The 17,143-nt window shown below is 38.9% G+C and overlaps 1 protein-coding gene across 2 annotated transcripts in view; it reads right to left on the reverse strand.

Moving 5' to 3' along the window:
* The window catches only part of LOC124789289 (tRNA (cytosine(72)-C(5))-methyltransferase NSUN6), a 94,676-nt gene that overhangs the window by 66,623 nt on the left and 10,910 nt on the right, over nucleotides 1–17,143 (reverse strand). The window contains exons 3-5 of one of the 2 annotated variants that reach the window (XM_047256601.1): nucleotides 12,436–12,758; nucleotides 5,738–5,861; nucleotides 968–1,172 (exon numbers count right to left, since the gene is read on the reverse strand). In XM_047256601.1, the coding sequence (XP_047112557.1) occupies nucleotides 968–1,172; nucleotides 5,738–5,861; nucleotides 12,436–12,758 (652 nt within the window). The remainder of the gene's footprint in view (nucleotides 1–967; nucleotides 1,173–5,737; nucleotides 5,862–12,435; nucleotides 12,759–17,143) is intronic. The other variant, XM_047256602.1, reaches the window with a different exon arrangement.

Below are 17,143 nucleotides of genomic sequence, written 5' to 3' on the forward strand. Positions count from 1 at the left end.
GCAACGGAACCGTAGCTGCAGAAAAATATGGAAAACTGTATTTCTGATTAATTTTGAAAATCTCCTTAATCTACCCGTGAACTAATCTTGAATGTCTTCTGAGTATACAGAAGATCAATCTTTCTCCAAAAAATGGCATTTAACACTTTTAACAGCATTTTCGGTCTGACAGTATCTTATCTGTCCACCAATACTGTCATCAAAGTGGATGAAGTACAACATTATCTGGTTGATTTCGTTAACACTATGGAACTACTTTAAGTGCCCTCCAATAAACTAGCTCCAACAGTGAGAATTCCTATAACGCTCTTGTGGGATTTGGAAGCACTGACACTGTGTAACAGATAAAGGTGATTGATGAAGTCATACAAGTGAAATGCAATTGAAGTCAATATTTTAACTGTGTGTGCTAAAAGGGAAGTCATATTCATTCCCTGGATCCTGATAATACCAGCAGACATGTTCTTCAAAATCAAATATCTTAAGCTTCCAGTGAAAGCTGCCTTTTCTTAAAGGGTATGCAAGTCTCTGGAGCAGACTCTTCAAATGTTAACTCGTGTTTTAAGTGTTTTGCAAGGGAAACTTCATGAAGCTTAACTTCAGATGTCAAGTGAAACATTATGTACTTCCATTGTCCAGAATGAAAATAACACAAACAAACATGTTTCGTAAATGCCATTCTAACACACTGTTTAATTAAAAAATATTAAAGAATACCAGAATGACAAGTGATAACCTCCACACAGTGTTCCTTGGGTAACATACAATTTACTTTTCATCCTGCTCTAAACATAGGAAATCAGTTAGTGCTTTAGTCAAGCTCTTGTGTGTCAAAATTTTCAACGTATAATGGATATCTGTGATTAAGATTGCACAGTCATTGTATAATTAAGAGTGGAAGAGAGGAAGGCAGACCAAAAACACCAAATAATTGTTTGAAGCAATAAGTCACTAGTTTACAAAATACCTGTTTGCATCCCCATCACACCAGGTGCAAAAACATCAGCTCCTCTTAGAACTGCAATGCCACAAGCTACATCAACAATTACTTCTTGTTTCTTTATATCCAGATCAAGTTCATTCACATTCCAGGGACCAACAACAACAGTTTCTGGTAATTTAGGGTGCACAAAGACTTGTGGCATCTCATCAATTCCATATTCCTCACACTGCTGCAATTTAATGAAACACATATCACAATTTTAGCATTATTTCTGAGAAATTCATAACTGTAATGCTTAGTCAAGAATAATTATTAATAAAATTATGTGTCTTTGAGAAAATTACAGGTAAATGCAAAAAAAATATCAAAATCAGAACTGTTCACAGTGAGTAAACTATATAATACCATATACTTAATAAAACAGTTGCTGCCTGAGCAGCTTCCTCTTATCACATAAGTGTCCCAAAGTTTCCATTAAAAAAAGATGTGACTTAACTATATTAAAATTTTTAATAAAATCAATTATGAGGATATATAATAAATGTAAATCAAGCTTTTAGGCAAATTTAAACTGTGTCCTAGTAAGTACTCTGAGGCAGAACCTTCTATGGCTTTGGATTCAACCTCAACCATACCTTTTTGTTACAAACATGCTTCATTTGTAGGACAATAGGAGGTCAATAGAGACTAACAGTGATTGAGACCAGTGCAGTTGTGGGAATGTAGTATATGTTACAGGGAAAGTTACCAAATGTGCAACACTGAGAAGTCTGTGTCCCAAGAGCTGCACACACGTTTTATCGGTCCTAAAAAAGAACATCAGATTAGTTCCACTGTAGAGGCAACAACCCTCTGTGATCCTATCAATGTAATGTAACACATTGTTGGTAGAGTTTTTCTGAAGCACCTGGGGTTGACAGGCCACATACCATACTTAGACATGTTTGAGCACCTCAAGTGAAGAAATCTGCAACAATATGTGAATAACAGTGATGCTGTAATCCTTCCAGTACATAAAGGTACATATTGTACCTGAAAAATAATCATTAGGAAAAGATGAAATGCATATTTGCAGGTCCTGCCTATAAAACTTAACAGCAGCAGCCTATACAGAACATCCATAAGAAATCACAGGCACTTCCTTGAAATATGAAATGTATCACTGACTGCGAATACAATACCACAACAGCTATTTAATTTACTGGAAATTTATCCTGATTTCCCACTTGTCACAAGTGGTTGTGTTAACAACAGATATACAAACATGCTTCCACGACTGACCCAAGTCTCCATATGTCCTTGTGTCTGCTTTCCATAGGTATCACACAATTATGCGACTTGTGCAAAGGGAGACACTTCTTTATTTTTCTCAACAGCTTTCACTGGGTTTGGCATGAAATAAATTAGTGCAGTGTCTGTACAGTTCGATGCAATGTTCCTTTTGGACATGCATGCATGTCTGAAAGAATATTGCATCAAACTATACTGACACTGTCAAATACAGTCACCACACTAATGTAATTCTTTGAAAGTCTGGTCTGCTGTATGAAGCTATCAAGAAGTTCAGAATGCAAGAACAGACACTACGATTGTGAATCCCAGCACACTGTCTTTCAGTACTTGTAAGGCAATCCCACCACACACAGACATTCATTCAAACACGATCTCCATATCTGCAGCTCATAGAACTTTTGTATAACGTCTCTGCCAAATTCAACTTAATAGCACCACTTGTCACCTCCTCATTACCTCCTTTTATATTAATTTTCAGTGACTGGACATGGGTGGAGGATGATTCACAGAGAACATGTTTCACTGTTAACTGAATCTGACTGTTGGCTAATAACATTGTGTGTCTCTTTATTAATATTAAAGTTCTTCAGATTCAGGTGAAAAATGTAACCTTGAAAGGATAGCAGTCCACACATCATTTATTGGTTTTGTAAGAAACACATTTCCTAATAATGCCTACACCCAACCATGTCCGCATTAACAGCTAAATTTCATTTCAGCACTTAAGTTTGGCATTACTGTACTACTTTTCCGAATTAATCATTCAATGTTGTAACTATCTGTGGTAGACTTTTTATAACTGGTCAAATAATAATATGATCTGCCAATGGAAGCTACTGACACAGAATGACAATACTGTTCATCCACTGACATCACAGATAATTACGTGCACCTTCCACAAATAAACTAAATCATTACTCACTATTACCCTGACAACCAACAAAACATTTCCAAAGTCTTAATTCATCACTTTAGCAAACTGTAGCAATAAACTCAGTGTAATGCAATTACATACAACTGGTCCTCTTGAAACCCAAACGACAACTCTCTCCTCGCATTCTGGTCCGTGACCATTACATTGTTGAACATAACAGCACGACAATGTCCCTTTTGGAAAAAAGCATGTTCAGGTCCAAAGATTCCAGAAAACCAACAATGCATAAGGGGTACGATTTACTGTCATACCACTATCAACATTAATGCACCTCAAAACTAACATAATTGTATTATAAGGCTAGGCAACAATTGCATCCGTATCACCATGTCTAATTCTAGTAATATGATCCCAGAAAACAGGTCTACAAGTTGGGATCATTTAGTAACCAACTATATCAAATTTAATTTGCTGCATTCTACTAATTCTCATCGTCTCTGCAGTAGTCTAAGAGTCTGTAGATGTGGATCACTCACGTGTGGATACTGTAGGGTGTCAAAACATGCATGCTATGCCCATCATGACTGCAATCACAGATCTTCACTGAGGTATCTACTATCCAAAAAGGACTTAAACAATTCTGTCAGCAATATCCTACCACACCTACATCCACAATGGTTTTGGCTATGTCCAGAGGCACCATGCAGTTGTAAATGCTTTTGCTGATGCACCTTTGCCAAAGCTAGTGAGGCATTCGCATCAGTTACAGCTTGGTTCCATTTTAATTAGTGTACCACTTGAGGAGTCTCAGATGTTGAAATATTCAAGAACAAAACTGATCTATTTATTCATGTACTTACTTTAAATGTATTTTCCCTTTGACAGAGGCAATTATGAATATGACAGTAATGAGTTGTCCCAATTCCCCTGTTCGTGTAACTTGTGTATGGCAAACACTGAGTAGACACCACTAAACTAAGCAATCTTTCTACTAGCTGTGCTGCTCCCTGCTCTGTGGTTCTGTTCTGATGCATTGTTCTTGGAACCACAAAGGGCATCAAATACACTGAAAACTATAGAGCTTTATGTACCATTTTTTCCATGATATATGAAATGTGGCTTGTTACTCTGGCTTCCTTTTTTTATTCATCCTTGAAAACTGACATACCACCACAGATCAGACAGGCACTTGAGAAATTTGTGTGCACTTGTGGAACTACATGCCGATTACTGTTAAAGAATTGTGTGATATTGTAAGTAAACACATACACTGAGTTCACAGGCTAAAATTCCTGCACCCTGGTGAACATGGAGCTTCACGCAATCATTCCAAGGCAACGTCCAAAACAGCTGTCCGAAACAAAAAAAACTGCACATCACTAACTCCCATTTTCTTCATGAACCATTTAGTAAATAATTAACATCAAAGCTTCTTTTTTATAGGAAGAATATTCAGAAACTCCCAGTGGCAAAGTGGGGAACTATGTGTGGACGTCCAAACAAACAGCCATGGAGGAGATTTCCTGGTTTGTGTTGATATGGTAGAGATAAGTACAAAGGAAAGTATGTCATTTTGCTCAACAACATTTGCCATGTAGTTTTGACAACTGCACCCAAAAAAAAAAACAGTATTTCCAAACTTACAACCTCTTTTCGCTTGGTTCGCAACTAACTTGTGAATTTTGTGACCAACATGCTTTGTTTAGATGGAGTAATTCCATAAAATCTTTATAATGTGACCATTTTACCTATGAATTAATTTCATAATCTCAAATAAAAAGTCCATTAGACAGATCTTCCGGCCAACACTTCACCCCAGGAGGCAAAATGTGTAGTATTGCCAACAGATACACACAAAAGTGACACACTTCCTGGCTTTTGGAACCAAGAGTTCCTTCCTTGGTAGGGGTGGGGCGAATGACTTGAGGGACAGAGTGGTTGGGGAAGGTTAAAAAGAAAGGGCAGGTCACCAGGCTTAACGATTTGATTGACTGGTACTAAGCTCAGTTATCCAAGGCCATTGATGTTAGCTCTTTTCACTTAAGCTATTGTGAAAATTATTGATAGTGCCAGCAAGTGGTGGATGTTGCTATATTGTTGCATGGCTGATTATTTAAAATTTTAAATCATTTTTTGCATTTACAGTGGGCCTCACCTGTACCTAAGTTCTGTGCACTGTATATGTTTAACATTTTGAGAGGTCTCACTTATTACAAACATTTTATTGGCCATGACCGGGGAATTTAATTGTGTTAAATAACATTTATTACAAATATTTGACTGGCCATGGCTGGGGAATAAGTGTGGCCTGTCCACCAGCAACGGCTCATTTAGATTAACATTATAGACATATTTCTGGTGGGCCTTCTTGTATTCTTGTAAACTGTGCAACAGCCTGATTGCGCTTAGGCTTCTAATGTAGTTCAAGATCATCATCATCATCATCATCATTGTTGTTGTTGTTGTTGTTGCTGCTGCAGCTGCTGCTTGACTTGAAGCTCTTGGGCCAGCATCCATGAACCACAGATCTTGCAGCGGTCATATGGCATTCGTGTCTCAATGATATAGACAGCCATACCATAGTTGCACCCACAATGGAGGGGTATAAGTGGAAAGGCTAGACTAACCTGTGGTTCCTGAAGAAGGGTAGCACCACTTTCGGCAGTTACAGGGGCAACAGTCCGGGAGATTGACTGATCTTGTCTTTTAACGTTAGCCAACATGGACTTGCTGTGCTGGTACTCCGAATGGCTGAAAGCAAGGGGAAACTACAGCCATTTTGTTTCTCCAAAGATAATGCAACTCCACTGTACAGTTTACTGGTGTTGACATCCAGCTGAATACAATATCCCGGAGCAAAAATAGTCTACCATTTCGATTTTCAGAGGGGGGTACTTAGAAGGATGTCATCATCAGGAAAAGAATAGTGGCATTCTACAAGTCGAAGTGTGGAATGTTTAATTCCTTAACGGAGACACAGAACAGAGAACTTAAACAGGGAAATAGAAGTTAGATATATGGGGATCAGTGAAGCGTCGGCAGCAAGAATAGGTCTTCTAGTCAGGTGAGTGCAGGGTCATAAACACAAAACCAAATAGCGATAACGCAGGAACAAGTCTAATAATAAATAAGAAAATAGGAATGCAGATAAGTTCCAACATACAGCATAGTGAACACATTATTGTGCCAATATAGGCATGAATCTAACAGCCTCTACAGCAGTACTAGTTTACATGCCAACTATCTGTGCAGATGATTAGGAGATCGAACGAATACATGACATAATAAATGAATTATTCAGTTAAAAATCAAACAATGGTAACTTCAGGTTGGAATATCAACAATGTAAGGAAAAAATAGATTGCTACTTACTGTAAACATGGCACATTAAGTTGCAGAGATGCACAATTAAAAGACACTCACACATTGGCTTTTGGCCACAGCTTTCATCAGAAAAAAAAAGAAACACACACACAAGCTAGCATACCTTGTGCAAGCATGTCCATTATCTCCGGCAGCTCAGACCGGAATACAAACGTCACATGAAATGCAAGCAGCAATCTGGAGGGGAAGGGATAGCAGTATACAGGTGGGGGGAGGGAGAAGAGCGCTGTTTGGCAGAGTGTGCAAGGACTAGACTGCCAACAGACACAGCATCAGGAGGCTGTGTGGCAGGGAGATGTGTAGGCGGAAGGGGAATGGACCAAAACAGGAGAAGAGTGGGGAAAGATGGGCGAGTGCATTGGCAGAGGGTGGCACACAAAGAGGGTGGGAGATGAGAATAGGGAGGAGGTGGTAAGACAGAGGAGGGAGGAAACTGTTAAGAGGAGGGTGTGGGGACAGTATGTTACTGTAGTTTGAGGTCAGGTTAATTTTGGGAGTGGAGAATATGGTGTAAGGATAACTCCCACCTGCACATTGCAGAAAAGCTCGTGATGGAGGTGAGCATCCAGATGGCTTGGGTAGTGAAGCAGCCATGGAAATCAAACATGTTATGTTCAGCTGCAAATAATAGTGGTCTACTTTGCCCCTGGCCACAGTTTGGCAGTGGACTGTTACCCTGGTGTACAGCTGGCTGTTAGTCATATTAGTATAAAAAGCTATGAAATGATTGCAGCACAGCTGGTACACAACGTGGCTGCTTTGACAGGTGACCCAACCTGTGACAGGGTTGGATAAGAGTGTGAAAGGAGTGGAATAATAAGTGCTGTGTGGATGGATTGGGTAGGTCTTGCACCTGGGTCGTCCACAGGATATGATCCTTGTGGCGAGGGGTAGTGGTTGGGAGCGGCATAGGGATGGACTAGGATGTTATGGAGGTTGGGTGGATGATGGAACATCACTTTAGGAGGGGTGGGAAGGATCTTGGGTAGGATGTTCCTCATTACAGGGCATGATGATAATTAATCAAAACCGTTGTGAAGAATGTGGTTCATTTGTTTTAGTCTGTGGTGGTAGTGTGTCACAAAGGGGCACTCCTTTGTGGCTGGTTCTTTGGGGTGGTGGGAGGACTGGGGGTGTGAGGGGAAAAGGCAAGGAAGAATTGTTTGTGGATTAAGTCTGGTGATAGTGCCTGTCTATGAAGGCCTAGGTGAGAGCCTCAGCATACTGAGCAAAGTAGTTCTTGTCACTGCATATACACTGTTCCCATGTGGCTAGACTGTATGTAAGGAATTTTTTGGTGCGGAAGGGATGACAGCTGTCGAAATGCAGGGATGATAGCTGTCAAAATGCAGGTGCTGTTGGTGGTTGATGGGTTAATATGGACAATGGTGTGGATGGAGCCATCAGAGAGGAGGAAGTCAACATCCGGGAAGTTGTCACACTAGGCTGAGAAGGACCAGGTGAAGCGGATGGGTGAGAAGGCTCTCCCATACGCTTCACCTGGTCCTCCTCAACCCAATGTGCCACCTTCCTGTATGTTGACCACCTCCTCTCTAATGGCTCCATCTGCACCTCTGTCCACATTAAGACCGCCAACAGTACCTGCATTTCGACACATACCAAAAAATCCCTCCTATACAGCCTGCTCATCCATGGATGGCGTATCTGCAGTGACAAGGACTCCCTTGCCCAGTATGCTGAGGGTCTCACTAGCCCCCAGACCTAGTCTGCAAACAGATCTCCCGTGCCATTTCCCCTCACACCCCAATCCTGCCGCCACCTCCAAGAAACAGCCACAAAGGAGTGGCCGCTTCATCACCCAGTACCACCATGGACTGGAACAACTGAACCACATCCTTTGCCAGGACTTTGACTACGTATCATCATGCCCTGAAATGAACAACGTCCTACCCAAGATCTTTCCCAATCCTCCTAAAGTAGTGTTCCATTATCCATCCAACCTCCATAACATCCTAGTCCATCCCTACACTGCTCCCAACCTCTATCCCTTGCAGAAAGATCATATCCCATTGGAAGTCTCAGGTCCATGACCTGCCAAATCCACCCATCCAGTGCTTCCTATTACAATCCTGTCACTGGCTTATCCTACCCCATCAGAGGTCAGGCCACTTGTGAAAGCAGCCATGTCATATACCAGCTCTGCTGTTATCATTGCACAACCTTTTATATTAGTATGACTAAGAACCAGTTGTCCACCAGGATGATTGGCCATCGGAAAATGTGGCTAAGAGCAAAACAGACACCCTGTGGCACAACTTTCAGCTAGACATAACTTGCTTGATTTCCATGGCTGCTTCAGTACCTGGGCCATCTGGATCCTCCCCTCCACCATCAACTTTTCTGAACTGTGCAGACGGGTGTTACCTTTACAACACATTTTCCGCTCGCAAAATTATCCTGGCCTCAGCCTACAGTAACATATTGCCCACACCCCTCCATCTAACAGTTTCCACCCCTCTCTGTCTATCTCCTCTCTATTCTCGTCTCCCACCGTTTTTCTGCCAACGCACCTGCCCATATTTCCCCACTACCCTCATTTTCCGCTTCAGTCCCTCTTCTGCTCCTGCTCCCCACCACCCTACCCACAGCCCCCAATGCTGCGACTGTTGGCAGTCCATGCACACACTGCCAGACAGCGCCCTTGTCTCACCCCACCTGTACACTACTATCCCTTCCGCTTCCCCATCCTCTCCAGATTGCTGCTTCTGTTCCACATGACAGTTGCATTCTCGTCCAAGCTGTCAGAGATGGTCATCCTTGAGTGAGGTGTGCTAGCTTGTGTGAATGCATGTCTGTGTGTATGTTTCTCTTTCTTTTTCTGATGAAGGCTGTGGCTGAAAACTAATGTGTAAGTGTCTTTAATTGTGCCTGTCTGCAACTTAACGTGTGATCTTTGTGGGAAGTAGCAATCTGTATCTGCCTTAAGTTATTCAGTTAGTGAAGGGAGACATAAATTTAATTATGATGGGCGATTGAAATTTGACAGGAAAAGGAATAGAAGCAAAAACAGTTGCAGAACATGAACTGGGGGAAAGGACAAAGAGGAAGCTGCCTGGTAGAATTTTGTATAGAGCATGATTTGCTAACACTTAGTTTAAGAATCATGAAACAAGGTTGTGACAAAGCAAGCTGGGATATTTTTACTTCCCCTCTTGTTTTGCCACATGCCTCCTTAAAATTCATTTTTCAGTTTTAACTAATTACCATTAACATATGTGAACATTATCTGCATTTTCATAAAAGAGAAAGGTTGGTCCTTAGTTTTAAAGAATATAACATGAGATCCAATTTTGTGCATAGTTTTATGTATGTAATTGATTTTCTAATTTATTTTGACTATTCCTAGTTAGTATCTTTCATTATACGGCAAAATCAGTAATTGTTTCGTAACTTAAATTCTATTGTTGATGTATAAACAAATATAAATTCTGTACTAATTATAAACATTTGGAAGACAAACTAATAGTATTCTTAAAGTATTTATTTGGCTCTACTCAAAAACACGTTAGCAAAGCCAGCACTTGATTAATTCCAAAGTAATTAACAGTTTTGTTAAAAGTATTGTTTACGTAACTATATGTGTTAATTTCATCATTTAAACAAATAATTTGGCTTAACCCTGGTAGTAGAAGAAACTGTTAAAAAGACTGAATTTTTCGATGTAACCAGTTAATTTAATGAGTTAAGTTTTAATTGTAATTTCTGTAAATTTAACTTCGAACAATGTGTAGTTTCAGCCCCTATTATTGTGAGGATATATAAGGCCCAATTTTTGATCCCATGACAGTCAGTCCACAGCCAAGTTTCAGACGAGGAACCTGTGTTGGTTAGAATGACAACAATGCATCAACTTAACAGTGTAATAAGTGTTACACAATTACGCCGTGTGTTAAAAACAGTGACTGTGTCTGCTCCATATGTACCTTTCTATTCTTCAGGAACTGTGAACTTTGTGGTTTGGCTTTTACTGCTCATAGGTGTTCAACAGTAAATTATTGTAGCAGTATGTGGATTTTTGCCTGCTAACTATTAATAAGGCTTATGGGAAGTTAGAACAATAGTGCACTGGCCATATATAACTGTGTATTATTGGGGGGACTGTGAAAAGTGAAAGTAAAAGACTGTGAAACGCAACTGTGCAACTGTTGGCTACAGTAGACAGTACTGCATGTCCACCTCCTATTTTTTCAGCCAGTATGTCAAAACCAAGGACAATCAACGAAGAAACAAAGTAGGCGAGCCGCTACAAGGTGTACACTTGGAAGAGACCTGGGGACACTGGATGGTTTCAGACTGATTGAATAATGGTTAAAGAAGGATTTTGAAATTAGTTTTATCAGCAAGACATTTCCCGGTGCAGACTCTGACCATAATTTATTGCTTATGAACTGCAGACTAAAACTGGAGAAACTGGAAAAAGGAGATGGGATCTGGATAAAATGAAGGAACAAGAGATTATTCAGAGTTTCAGAAGGAGCATTAGACAATATTGGACCAAAACAGTGGGAAGGATTAAAACAGAACATGAACGGATATCTTTAAATGAGGAAATATTGAAGGCAATAAAAGATCAAACAGGTAAAAAGACACAGTCTAGTTGAAATCCTTGGATAATAAAGCAGATATCAACTTTCACTGAAGAAATGAGAAAATATAAAAATGCAGCAAATGAATCAGGTGAAAGGGAATACAGATACCTGAAAAATTATGCCGCGTCCACACGCTTGGTGCTTGCCGCAAACCCCAAGTCTCTACAAACGCTTGGCTACATTTGGGGAACTATCCATACGCTTGCGAGTGTGCTTGTTCTGGAGAAGCAGACATGATGGATGTAGAGGTTGTGTCAGCCATAACCTTTGGCTTAACCTATCTTCACAACAAAAAAAAGGAGAGGAAAGAAAATGAAAAATATGGCAAAGAAGATGGTGGATGTTAAAAATTCATAGAAATCGTACCATGTAATTGTTAATTATAGCATCATTCATGTATCTATGATCATTATATAGTTTCTTATGCGTATTTCATTCAATATAATTAGGCCTATGAGAAAATTATTGATTTAAAATTTGTGTTTGCGGAGAATTTATGGAAGAAAACTATAATGAGCTTCTTCATGAACCATCTGGACAGTTTGATAACTTCTGCAGGATGAGCTACGCTGATTTTGAATATTTGCTGAATGAAATTTCACCTCTGATTCGAAGAAAAATACAGACTTCAGAGAAGCTATACCAGCTCAATATCGTCTGGCAATAACACTGAGATATTTAGCATCTGGAGACAGTTACAAAAGACTACACTATTTGTTTAAAGTATCCACCCAGGCAATATCAAAGACTATACCTGAAGTCTGCAAAGCTATTAATAACGTTCTGAAAGATGCAATAAAGGTAATGTGAAACATGTTTGATATTTTGTTTTTAATGTTTTTTATTAGTTTGAAGATATAAGCATACAAAAATATTAATCAGTGTTCTGTACTTATGCACTAGTATCATACTGCTCAAAATCTTCGTAGGCTCTCTGGAATGCTTCGTTAATAATGTTTTGTGCCTGAGGCACGATTATTTCATCAGATATCGGTACCGGTATTACTGAAATTGTAGAGGTGGGCTTTGAAGGGCTGGATTCGGTTGAATAAATAGTTATGATGTCATCTCTATTTCAAGGATGTGGTGGTGGTAATAGAGTGGAGGATCTTTCATAATTGGAGATGGGATCGGTAGTGAAGGGGTCATGATTTGGGGTAGAAGGTTCAGAAAATGACATCTGAACACGTGCTGAGTGGTTTGGTACTACTGTATATCCACTTGACACTGATGATTGTCTAGAATATTGAAATGAATTATGAGGGGATGGTGTTTCAAACAAAAATGACCTCTGTTTAATTTTTTTGATAAATAAACCATCTATTTCATACATTATTAATTTCCTGTCATCTTGAAGAAGTTCCCGCATCTTTTTGGCTAATAGCTTAGCATACAGATCACATTCATCATCTTCAGCATTTGCACATGATGGACATTGACTAAGTACATTCATTAATTGACCAAATGCTGTGGCCATTTGCTCTTCTGCTATATTCGATGCAGTGCGACGACGAGATTTCTCCTTAGATTTACTTGTAGATGGTGAAGAAACCATAGATGCAGGAGTCGAGGAACCCGCCACACTGTTATAATTTTCTGTCTCCTCGGTTTCATCCACTGTTTCTTTGCCAGCTGTTTCTGATGATCTTGATTGCTGCAAAAATTAGATTTTATTAATAATTCTACAGTACAAAAAAATTATTTCAAATTTTAATTATTATTTTAACATTATCTTTTCAGATGCCCTCTACAGCGGAAGATTGGATTAATATAGAAAGGGGATACAGCAGTAAATTCCCACATTATGTGCGATTGCTGGATGGCAAACATAGTTATCGAGTGTCCACCTCATAGTGGAACTGAATATTTCAACTACAAGAAAACTTTCAGTATAGTGCTTTTGGCATTCGTCGATAGCAATTATAACTTTATGTTTGTTGACATAGGATGACAAGGGAGGATTAGCAATGGTGGTGGTTTTAACAATTCATTATTATGGCAAAGAATCTGCAGAAACGAAATGAACTTCCCCACACCATGCCCACTTCTTGGATCGAATAATAACGTAAATGTGCCATATGTATTTTTAGCAGATGGTACCTTTGCACTCAGTACACGTGTTATGAAGCCTTACCCTGGACTTCATGAGATTGGATTGCCAAAAAGAATATTTAATGAACAATTGTCTAGAACCCGGGTTGGAATGGAGAATACTTTTGGTATTTTAACTACAGTGTTCAGAATTTTTCGGAGACCTATTAATTTAGATCTCGAAACTGTGAAAGAAATTACTATGACCCGTGTGCTACTACATACCTTTCTCAGAAAAAGTAGATCTTCTTCAGAAAGATATATTCCCCTTGGAACTTTGAATGTATGGGATAGTAATGGGAATCTGATAATACCTGGTGCATGGAGGAATATAGAAGAATATAATGCAATACAAAATTTGCCACTTGTACCTCAAAGATCGCCGCTAAATGCCATCAAGATTAGGGATGAATTTACTTCATATTTTTGTAGGAGTACAAATGCTTCATGAGGAGTTCTGACTTCTTAATTTTGGAGCATGTACTTCATATTATAGAAACAGTAAAAATCAAAATCGATAGTGTCCAAAATACTGATGTGTTTTTGCTTACTGTATCCGAGTTCAAACCACCTTGTTGGTATATATTTGCAGCAGAAATGATTCCATAAGCTGGTATGCAAACCAAACTGGTTTGTACATACCTTCAACTCCTGAGGGAAAATAATTACTTATTATTTACGTCATATACATACTTATTTTGTTAGTAACACAAATATTTTAGTAAAAATAAATATAGAACTTTGAAAAATGTACACTTTGTTCCAATCATCTATTTATCAAATTTATTGTATATATTATGTAAATATTTATCAAATTTATTGTATATATTATGTAAATATTAAAAAATAAAGAAATTTGTACCTGAGCCAGAATGAATAGAATCTTGCTTCTTCTTTAAATGTTTACGAAATGTGACCATAAGAATTTCCTTTTTGCTTTTAATCTCCTTGACAGGATTCTTTAAAACTTCACTGAGAGGACTCCAGGCATCAGCCACTTTTTTTTTTTTTTTTGTTCCTCAAGTCCCAAATGCAGGGTTCTGCTTGATAACATTCGATGAATTGTAAATTTCCTCGTTGGACCAGTCACCGGTATTTATTCATTTTCCCTGCTGTAGCCTACTTCTATACAAAGAGGAATGCACTTCTGTCCACCGCCAGTGCACAAACAATACTAGGTCCACAACAAACATGTGGACGCGTCGCAAGTGCTTGCCGCAAACCTCCTTTGATTTGTGTCAAAAAACTGACACTCAATCGGATCGACCACTAGCACTAGCAAGCCTACACAAGTCAAGCCAAATGTCCTAGCCACACATTTGAATTTGTGATGGCTTGTCGAGGTTTGACAAGCATGTGGACGCGGCATTAGGTTGACAGAAAATGCAAAGTGGCTAAGCAGAAATGGCTAGAGCACAAATGCAAGGCTGAAGAAGCATACACAATAAGGAGAAAGATAGACAGTGCTTAAAGAAAAAGGAAAAAGACTTTACCAGAAAAGAGAATCAGCTACATGAATATTAAGATCTGAGATGGCAAGTCAGTACTAAGCAAAGAAAGGAAAGCTTTAAGCTGAAGATGGAACGAGTATACGCAGTGTCTACATAATGGAAATAAATTGAGGATAATGTAATATAAAGAGATGGCAGAGTAGGTGAAAACAGGGTGGAAGATATGATACTATGAGGAGAATTTGACACAGCACTGAAAGACCTTTGGACCCTGCAGCAGACAACACTCTTTCAGAATTATTGAGATCCTTGGGAGAGCCAGCCACAACCAAATTATTCTATCTGGCTTGTAAAATACAGGAATGATTTACTTGCAGAAGAATGGAAAACTGGTAGAAGCAAACATCAGATAAGGTTGCTTTGGATTCTGGATCAACATATTAACACCCAAGGCAATATTTACCCTACAACTTGTCCTAGAACATATGTTGAAGAAAGGAAAAATATGTTTATATTTCTTGTAGATTTAGAGAAAGGTTTCGACAGTGTTGGCTGGACTACACTCAAATTTTAAAGGAAGCATGGATATAATATATGAGGCAAAAGGTTATTTATAAGTTGTACAGAAATCAGACTGCTGTTATGAGAGTTGAAAGGGAAGCCGTAGTTTGAGAAGGGAGTGAGGGTTGTAGCCTATTTTCATAGTTACTCAACATGTACATTAAGCAAGCTGTGAAGGAAACCAAGGAGAAACTTGGAAAGGAAATTAAAGAAGAATTAAGAAGGAATAAAAACTTTGAGGTTTCTTGATGACATTGTAATATTGTTAGAGGCAGTAAAGGACTTGGAAGAGCAGTTGAACAGATTGGACAGTGTCTTAAAAGGAGGGTATAAGATTAACATCAACAAAAGTAAAATGAGGGTATTGGGATGTAGTCTAACTAAATCAAATGATGCTGAGGAAATTAAATTAGGAAATGAGACACTAAGAGTGGTAGATGATCACCGAAGTAGAGAAGATATAAAATTTACAGTGGTAACGGGAAAAAAAGCTTTTCAGAAGAAGAGAAATTTGTTAATATCAAATATACACTGAAGTGTTAGGCTGTCTTTTCTGCAGGTACCTGTCTTGGGTGTCGTCTTGCACGGGTGTGAAACATGGATAAATAAGCAGTTCAGAAAAGAAGAGAATGGAAGCTCTTGAAATGTGGGGACTATAGGAAAATCGTGATGATTACCGGTAGATGGGTAGATTGAATGACAAATGAGGAGATACTGAATCGAACTGGAGAAAAAAGAAACTGACCAAAAGAAGGGAGTGGTTGATAGGACACATCCTAAGGTATCTGGGAATTGTGAGTTTGGTAATGGAAGGACACACTGGGGGAGAGGGGAATGGGGGTTAGGTGATAAAAACTTTAAAGGGGGAATTAGGTTTGAATATAATAAGCAGGTTCAAATGGATGTAAGTTGCCATAGCTACGCAGAGATTAAGATATTCCCTCAGGAAAGTCTAGCATGGAGAGCTGTACAAAACAGTCTTTGGACTGAGGGCCAGTACCACAACAATAACAACTTTTGTCACTGTAAAGCAGCTACAATGGGAGAGCCAAAGTGGCTTGCAATGTTCATGTATACAAGTGGTCTTAAAAGTGCTGGCTTTGAGAATGCCACGAGAAGGAGTAGAATGGAAGAGATTACAGGGTAATAAAGAAGATCACTAATGGATGCCTGCAAGGCGTAATTTGTGGAAACTTCAACTTTGCTAGTAACGTTAAAACTTACCATCTATCAATCACTTCAAGAATACCTCAAAGAATGATTTTTGAGAATACGAACTTAATGAAATCCTTTACTAAAATCTCTATTTTCTCAACAAGGGCCTCAAATCCAATAATATCCTATTCTTATGTGTGAATTATCTGTCAGAACGATATTATTACTTTTGACATGTTACAACAGTGATGAGTCTGACTGTCATGGGGAGTATATCTGCACCAAAGGCAAACAATATGTCACAAGCAAAACATACCATAGGTTGTTCAGGTGTGTTCCGTTATTACATATGTATTCCTCCTTTTTTTCCAGGTTAAGTATCTGAGAACGATCTTCAGTGTTGCTGAGATCACAGCAAATAGGAGTACTTCAATAATGATACTATTAATGATAATAATAAAGATTTTATCCTAAGTGGGACATTCTTACTTTTTGAATATGATTGATTCTAGGGTGCAGCCATGCTATGGGGGCTGACATGGTAGCAGCACACAAGCTAATTTACTATAGCAAGGTTGAATAATGTATCTCAATCCCATTTTCTAATGTGCTGTGGATAGTGTTCAACAGCATGTGACATTTCTAGCTATTGCAGCCACGATTACATCATTATTGATACAGCATCCTATGTGCTTCACCAGGCAGATGATGTCATTAGAAAATACTGATTCGTGTGCGCAACCACAAAACTCAACATGTGTCAACATGGCACCATAGCTTG

The sequence above is a fragment of the Schistocerca piceifrons genome, chromosome 3, assembly GCF_021461385.2.
Source record: "Schistocerca piceifrons isolate TAMUIC-IGC-003096 chromosome 3, iqSchPice1.1, whole genome shotgun sequence".
Lineage (NCBI taxonomy): Eukaryota > Metazoa > Arthropoda > Insecta > Orthoptera > Acrididae > Schistocerca > Schistocerca piceifrons.